We start from the raw sequence: 7,691 nt of genomic DNA, 5'->3' as shown, positions 1-7,691 counted from the left end.
TAGTTACGCCTTCTACTTGCCATGAGATAAAGTGATGCTTATTCCAAGAATCACCTTCATTTCTGTATGTTGTTGTTGTTGTTAAGTGCCGTCGAGTCATAGGCAACTCATAGTGACCCTACGAACGAAAGTCCCAGACACCTATATAACTTTTGTCCTTTCTCCAGGTTCATAGGGTTTCCAGAGGCAAGCTATTATGGAAGTGGATGTCACTCCTGCTTCCAAGCTTGTTTTAATCGAGGAGCTAAAACCAAAGACTGTCCACCATGGTTAACCATTCTCACATTTGACTCATCAGTGTCACAGTGTTCAGCTTCACAGCAATCATGAGTTACCTCTGTACAGCAAGTGGACATACCAGGATTATACAACCTAGAAGAATGTTTCACCAAAAACAAGTAAAGGTAGGCCTGAGGGCCGCAGAGTAGAGTCACCCACCTTTGGCTTGGGAGCATGACTTTCTGTCTGCTAGGCCAACTGCTCTCTCTCTCTGCTGCTCATTTCAGCATAGTTATAATAAAAACCTCCAGGAATAAAACAAACCTTTTTAAGATCAGTTTCACTTTGGACATCTATCATACTAGCTTTGTGTGTATGTGTTTTTAGTCTGGCCAACACTTCTCAGCTAGCAAAAAATAATACTCTCTTTTTCATAAAAGATCCTTGTGGTGGCTACTGGATATTAATGTCCATTCTTTTACCTACTCTTTCTCAGTTCAAATTGTATTTTAATTTCTGCTCATTTTTATCATTTCTTTATCTCAAGTTTCACATTTTTCTTCTGTACATTTTAGTGAAGGATTTTTTTTTTTTTTTTGGTCAAAGCTTTAGTCTTAAGTTGATAGTTTCTCCCTAAGACCTCAGCAAAGCTAGAGTTGCCAAGTTAACATTGTATTTCAAAGCAGAAAACAATATTTCCCAGTGTGCCATGCTGAAGCAGGATGGCATAGCTGCATATGCAAATAGATTCTACTCTTGAAATAGAAGTCCAAGTGGGATGAACAGAGGAAGTGCAGACACAAAGGAACTTTCAGGTGTCATGCAATATGAGTCACTGCTTTTGGCCACTGGCTTTGCAAGGAGAGTGGAGGCAAAAGTGACCCTAAGCATATATTCATTAAGAGTATGAAGGTAGTTAGCAAACACATGCTGGGTTTTCATCCTTTCTTTTCACATCACTTGGAAGCATAGTGTGAAACTTTTCCTTATTGGTTCCTGAATTTGTGACATTTCATTTAGAATGGGATTTCAAGAAGTCAGGTTTCTGAGTGGTACAAATGGTTTTGTTGGACCACCAACCCAAAGGCTAAAGGTTGGAACCCACTCCACAGGGCCATAGAAGAAAGACACGGTAATCGGCTTCTATAAAAATTGCAGCCAAGAAAACTCGGTGGAGCTCCATTCTGCTCTGGGGTCGCCATGAGTCGAAATCAACTTGTTGACAAGAGCTTTAATTTATCGATATCTTAAAAGAAGACAAAAAAATCTTTAATGTCATTAAATCCAATATTAATTGCGCATTTTCGGTTTACATGTAACAAAGTTTTGACAGTTTAAGAAAGCCTGGGTACACGTAATGGGAATGTAATTAATCTATAAAGCACATATATCTCAGCAAGATACTGTGTCAAATTATCTCATCTTACTCATGATCTTTCTATCTCCCCAGTTTTGCTTGGTTTCTGATTTCACTGAGTTAGGATTAAATCAGTGCATTGCTCCTGCTGCATAATTTAGGACTGCTTTGAAACTATGTAATTACAAACCACCACGGCAGATTGCTAATTGCATTCACTGTCATAACTGCCATTAGCATGGTTTTAAATTCTTTCAGAACAGTAGGGTAAAGGTGTCATGTTAATAAGTTCCACCACGATGTGTCTGCTATTGATTATCTGGAGCAATTATAGACTTGAATGGGACCCAAAGCCAGACACAGAACCTGGGAAAGTGTCAGTGTTGGGTGAATTTGAAGGAATTTCAGGAAAACAATGTCCTTTAAAACAATCAAGTGGCTGATGAAAGAGTTAGTGTAAAATTCCTTTAAACGATGCAATTTCAGGCTAAATTTTATAAATGGATATAGTCCTAATTATGGTCTCGGTGAGGGGAAGTGGAGGAATTGGGTGGTCACTTATTCTCATTTTGATTGCTTTTTGTAGTGTAAACTGTAAACATAATCTGAAGTATGATTTGACAATTTCTGCTCTATTAGAAGAATCCTTGGTTGGTATAAAAGTACTCAGCTACTACTGAAAGGGTTTTGACCTTGAAATGTTTTTCTTTGTATGATTTTAAAAAAATTATTTTAATAAGACAGGCTGGGTCTTCATTCATTCACGTAAATTGTCCTCCCTTCCTCCTCCCCTAATTCACTTTGTAGCGCATTTTTTGTTCCAGATTATTAATTGTCATATAGATAAAGCCTAATCATATATTCCTTTCAGAAAGTGCTTTCCTTCATCTATTCCAGTACAGTATTCATTAGCTATTCACTCTTTTCCTGGTTCCCTTATCTAACCTTGTATCAATCCTATTCTATAATAGTGGTCTTATGTAGTATTTGTCCTTTTGTGACTGAGATATTGTACTTAGCATAATGTCTGCTAAACTAAAAAACAAACAAACAGACAAAAAACAAAACCCAACAACCCAACAACCCAACAAAACCAAACCAAAACCCAGTAAACCATATTTAGCCTCAGGAACCTAGAAAGGAAGGTCATCTACTTTCTGCAGCCCACAGTCTTGCAGACCCCATGGAGAATGGTTCTACTTTGCACATGTATGGTCCCTGTATGTCAGAATTAATTCAGTGGTGACTGGTTTGTGTGTGTTTACTATATAAAAGTGCTTGTATTTGGTGGAAAAATAATCAACAATCTGCATTATGTGGATGACACAATCCTGCTTGCTGAAACTGAGGAAGACCTGAAGCGCTTGCTGCAGAAGGTCAAGGACTTTAAAGAAAGTCTTTAGTATGGATTGAAGCTCAACATCAAGAAAACAAAGATACTCACCACTGGGCCAATTGGTAGCATCAGTATGGATGGTGAAGAGATTGAGATAGTTAACAGCTTTAGTTTACTTGGCTCCACAGTCAACACTCCTGGCAACAGCAGCCAGGAAATCAGGAGATGAATTGCATTGTGAAAGTCAGCTGTGAGGGACCTGAAGAGCAACGACGTCAGGCTGGAGACTAAGGTGTGCTTGATCCAGGCTATAATCTTAACAATTGCGTGCTATGCATTGGAGAGTTGGACAGTGACTAGGGATGATAGAAAGAGAATTGATGCCTTTGAGCTGTGGTGCTGGAGAAGAGTGTTGAATATACCATGGACTGCTAGGAGAACAAACAGGTTTGTCCTGGAGAGGGTGAAGCCAGAATGCTCCTTGGAGGCAAGGATTCTGAAGCTTCGTCTGACATACTTTGGGCATGTTGCAAGGAGGAACTGGTCCTTGGAGAGGGACATCACGTTTGGGAGAGTGGAGGGACGGCGCAGGAGAGGAAGACCCCCGATAAGATGGATCGATTCTGTGAGTGGAGTGGTGGGAATGAGTGTGTTTGAGACGGCGAGGTTGACACAGGATAGAAAGGCGTTTAGGGCTCTTGTACACAGGGTCACTGTGAGTCACAAGCAACTCGATGGGACAGAGCAACAACAACAACCACCCTTCCTTAACACTGTTCCTACTCTCACCACCACCCTTTTCCGGATTTCTTATTTATCGGAGTCCTAGATGACAGGTCTTGTTAGCAGCACTGAGTTGGCCCTGACTCAAGAAGAACCTGTGTGTTATCCATGTAAAAAAGGCTTCTTCAACCAGGAAGCCCATTTGTGGCCTTGAGGGTAGAGAGTTGTCCTGCCAAGCCAAAGGCAAGCAGTTTGAATCCACCAGCCAGCCCTGGGAGAAAGATGAACAATCTCTTCCCATGTGATTTATGGCCTCTGACAACTGGCTGGAGGGTCAGCCGACCACGTTGAGAGAAAGTTCCAAGTTCAAAAAAATAACAAAAATCTTTTTATAATGTAAAACACTAAAATCCCGGTATACACACACACACACACACACACACACACACTTTCCTTTAGATATGTGGACACCGGTGGATTACACAATTGCTGTCAGCAGTGGGTGGGTTTTGAGTTGTGATGATCTCAGGGGTGAGAGGAGAATCACTTCACACATTTTCCAGGGAGTGACCTTTCAGAAGCAGGTTGCCAGGCTCCTCTCGGAGCAGCCTTTGCATGAATTTTAACTGCCCAGTTTTCAGCTCGTAGAAGAGTGCTTAACTGTTTCTACTACCCAGGAGGACCCAGGGATTGCACAGTACACTCTATCATTCAGATATAACCCAGCCCTCAAACCAAGCCCACTATGGCCATGTCAGTTCTGACTGGGGTGACCCTGTCGTGCAGAGCAGAGCTGTCCCAAGAGGTTAGGAGGCTGTAAGTCTTCACAGGAGCAGACAGCCTCATCCCTCACTTGTGTAGGTTTGATCCACCAGCCTAGTAGATATTATCCCCATCTTAACACATTGTGCCACCAGAGTGCCCTGATGATATCCAAGGGGGTCTTTAATCCACTAAATTAAATCCATTTCACCAGGATTTTTTTGTTAAATTTCTTTAGATTACTTGTATGTCATAATTTTATATAATACTAATTTGGGGGGGGAATTACCAACCAATTGCCTTTATCCCTTCAACACATTCAGAAACTTAAGTTTTTGCTTGTAATTATATAAAAATAGTATACACCTTCAATATAATTTCTCTCCTCCAGGTTAGGGCAGGCTTCAAAGCTAATGTACACATAGGGCTGGTATGAGTCGCAGGTGACTTGATGGCACATAATAACACAATAACATGACCCTTATAAATGAAACTAATTGTGGTGAAAAAAGATGCAGCGCCTCTCTGCTGAAAGTGTTATGTTGTGTGCCATTCTGTCTGAATTGACCCATAGCTGACCCTCCAGCAGGTTTTTAGAGGCAGTTAATCACATGGGAGGAGACTGCCTATCTTTCTCCCATGGAGCGGCTGGTGGATATGAACCATGTGACTTTGGACTATGAACTGCATGTGCCTTTGGACTATGAAATGCATGCCTTAAGGCTGACAGCATAATTCCTTACCTCTAAGGCACCCGAAAGGTGCACTACAATAACTGTATTACAATTTGCTGAAAACAACTGGTATTCATTTATTATTATTATTATTATTAAGTTCATAGTAAAAGCAAACAGGTAAGTTTTGGAAAAGAATCTTCATGCTGGTAGAGCTGGAGGTTTTGAAACTAGATATATGCACTCTCCAGACTAAAGACATTGGCTTTTGAAGCAAAGGTTTGGAAAAAAGTCAAGTACACTTTCCATAAATCCAAATAGTTTTGTTCATCTGTTTGAGCAAATATTTTCAAATAATTTTTTTAACTATAATTAAAACAATGATACAAGATACTGATCATTCAAAAACGTTACTGGAATGAATGTACGCTACCACTATGATTTATTTTATAAAAATGCACTGGAGAAAAAGGAGACTTTAGGCCCCACTTCCTTGTGTTTGGTTAGTAAATTCAAAAGTCTAGCTGACTGGTTCCAGTCTGGATGTTGCTTGTTTCTTGACACCTCCTCCTCTAAGCTTTCTAAGAGCAGCTGTTATGCTGTGTGGCAAATGATTAACTCTGTCACCTGGACCTCTGCGTGCTTGCTTTTAAGATGATGGATTTTAATCGCGTGGTGAAGGAAAAAGAAAACAGGAAAATCACCTTAAGTCTTACAGTGCAATAACTTTAATAGTCCACACTTCATAAGTGGTACATAAATAAGTGGTATAGTTTGGTAATACAATATCAAATGCTACCCTACGTAAAATATTTCTACTTAAACTGCTGGCTTTTCTTTCCCTGTCCCTTCACTTAAGGCATAGACGGTCTACAGAATTACTCAGAGCACTTTTCGCAGGCATTGAAAACAGCACAGTATGATGCTCCCCATGAGCTGGTTCTGAATCAACTACACCCTCCTGGTTTGAAGGGCGGTGCAGCTCCCGCTAAACTGTCTGGTGGCCAAACACCCGTCTTACTCCCACAGATGATATGAGAAGTGGAGGCCAGAGCATAGCTTTGGACGGAAAAAAAATGATACCAGCTTCCACGGCAGGTACCTTCTCTTGCAAAACAAACAAATAGAAAAACGAAAGAAAAGAATTCAAAACAAAACCAACTCGATGCATCCAAGGATGAAAACGTAATTGACACTTGGCACTTCCAGGAATATCGGCGAGGCCACGTAGAAATAGTCTGGATTCGGTGGGATGAGACACTGAACCCAGGGGCCAGTCAGAAGTTTGATCCTCAGAGCGGGGCGCTGGGAGGTGGCGCAGGAGACTGTCCCCGCGCCCTGGCGCTACTGGTTGTCGCCCAGAGGGTCCCCGGGGACTCCCTCCTCCTCTGGGAGCAGCGTGGCGCGCATTTTCCGCTTCTCCTTGAAGCGTCCGGAGCGCGAGATCTTCAGGTTGCGGCGGCTGTTGCCCAGGTTGTCAGTGGACAGTTTGTCTGGCTTGGGGGGCTCACCGACGCCCCCAGAGAGGCTGGGGAGCAGGTTCTCCCGGGGGGCGCCGGTCCAGTCCGGGCTAGGGGGAGCGGCCTCCTCGGAGGGCGGCGGAGCCGGGGGCTGCACTTCCCCCGGGGCCTCTTTGCTTTTCTTCTTGCTGTTGGTGAGCGATTTCCACCAGGGGCCGGAGTTGCTGTTGGCCATGGCCAGTCTCCGGCGGGGATCGGGGGTCGCCAAGGGCCGGAGCCCTGCGGCTCTCCCACGCGGCCTCCGGGGTGGGAGCCGAGGCAGCGCCCTGCGCGGGGAAGAAAGCAACACTGGTCACGGGGCTGGTGGGAGCCCCGCGCGCCCCCATCCCGTCCCCTCGCCCGCATTGCGGGGCCCCGGGTCCAGGTGCGCCGCGAGGAGCCCCAGCCACCGAGGCACCGCCACGCCCCGCGCGGGGCCCGAGGCGCTGCCTCCAGGGCGCCACCGTGTGGTCGCGCGGCCGCACCTTCCCATTCCCGGGACTCAATCTGCCTGGTCTGGAGGGGAAGTGCAGAGGTCAGCACTAGAAGGGCACTGGGGGCACCACCTCGGCCCCCAGAGAGAACACAACCGGAACGTCCCTTCTGCCTGTAGATGCCTCTCCTCGCAAAGGCACCTAAGAGGGCGCTCCGACCAAACGCATCCCCATACAGGTGGACGATGACTATCCAGCGACTGGCATTCTGAATAGTAGGGCATTTGGGGGAAGTTGCATTCCAGTCAGGGATGAACTGATACTCTTTAATTCCGCTATCTGTGCTATGACTTCCGGAGAAGCACGTCCACAATTAACTCTCTTGCAAGACTCCCCCTGCTCTTCTATTCCCCAGAAGCTGGCCTTACATCTCTGGAAAGCCAGACTGCGCCAAAGAGGGCTGTGAACCCAAGTAGCAAATATCCCTTTCACATCTGTTTTAAGATGTGCGCCCCAAGTCTTTACATCGCGCAACTAAGAGGTTTAGTTCCAAGTTAGAAATTTCTGAGAAGCAAGCATTTTCCACGACCATCCTATCCCAACCACGTGGTTGATTTCCCCTTAAACTTTTCAAAACCCTCTCCATAGGGCAAAAAGGCTGTTTAATTTTAAAGTGCTAGTTGCGCT

At 44.4% G+C, this 7,691-nt stretch overlaps 1 protein-coding gene across 1 annotated transcript; it reads right to left on the bottom strand.

The window, feature by feature from the left end:
- Positions 1-6,415: 6,415 nt before the first annotated feature.
- Positions 6,416-6,766, bottom strand: PRR15 (proline rich 15). Its single transcript, XM_006896136.1, has one exon. It carries the CDS (start codon positions 6,764-6,766, stop codon positions 6,416-6,418), a length of 351 nt encoding a protein of 116 aa, XP_006896198.1.
- Positions 6,767-7,691: the final 925 nt, after the last annotated feature.

Source organism: Elephantulus edwardii, unplaced genomic scaffold (assembly GCF_000299155.1).
Source record: "Elephantulus edwardii isolate Elephantulus edwardi_28Jun2011 unplaced genomic scaffold, EleEdw1.0 scaffold00182, whole genome shotgun sequence".
NCBI classification, from domain to species: Eukaryota; Metazoa; Chordata; class Mammalia; order Macroscelidea; family Macroscelididae; genus Elephantulus; species Elephantulus edwardii.
This window is presented reverse-complemented; position numbering and strand designations above follow the sequence as displayed.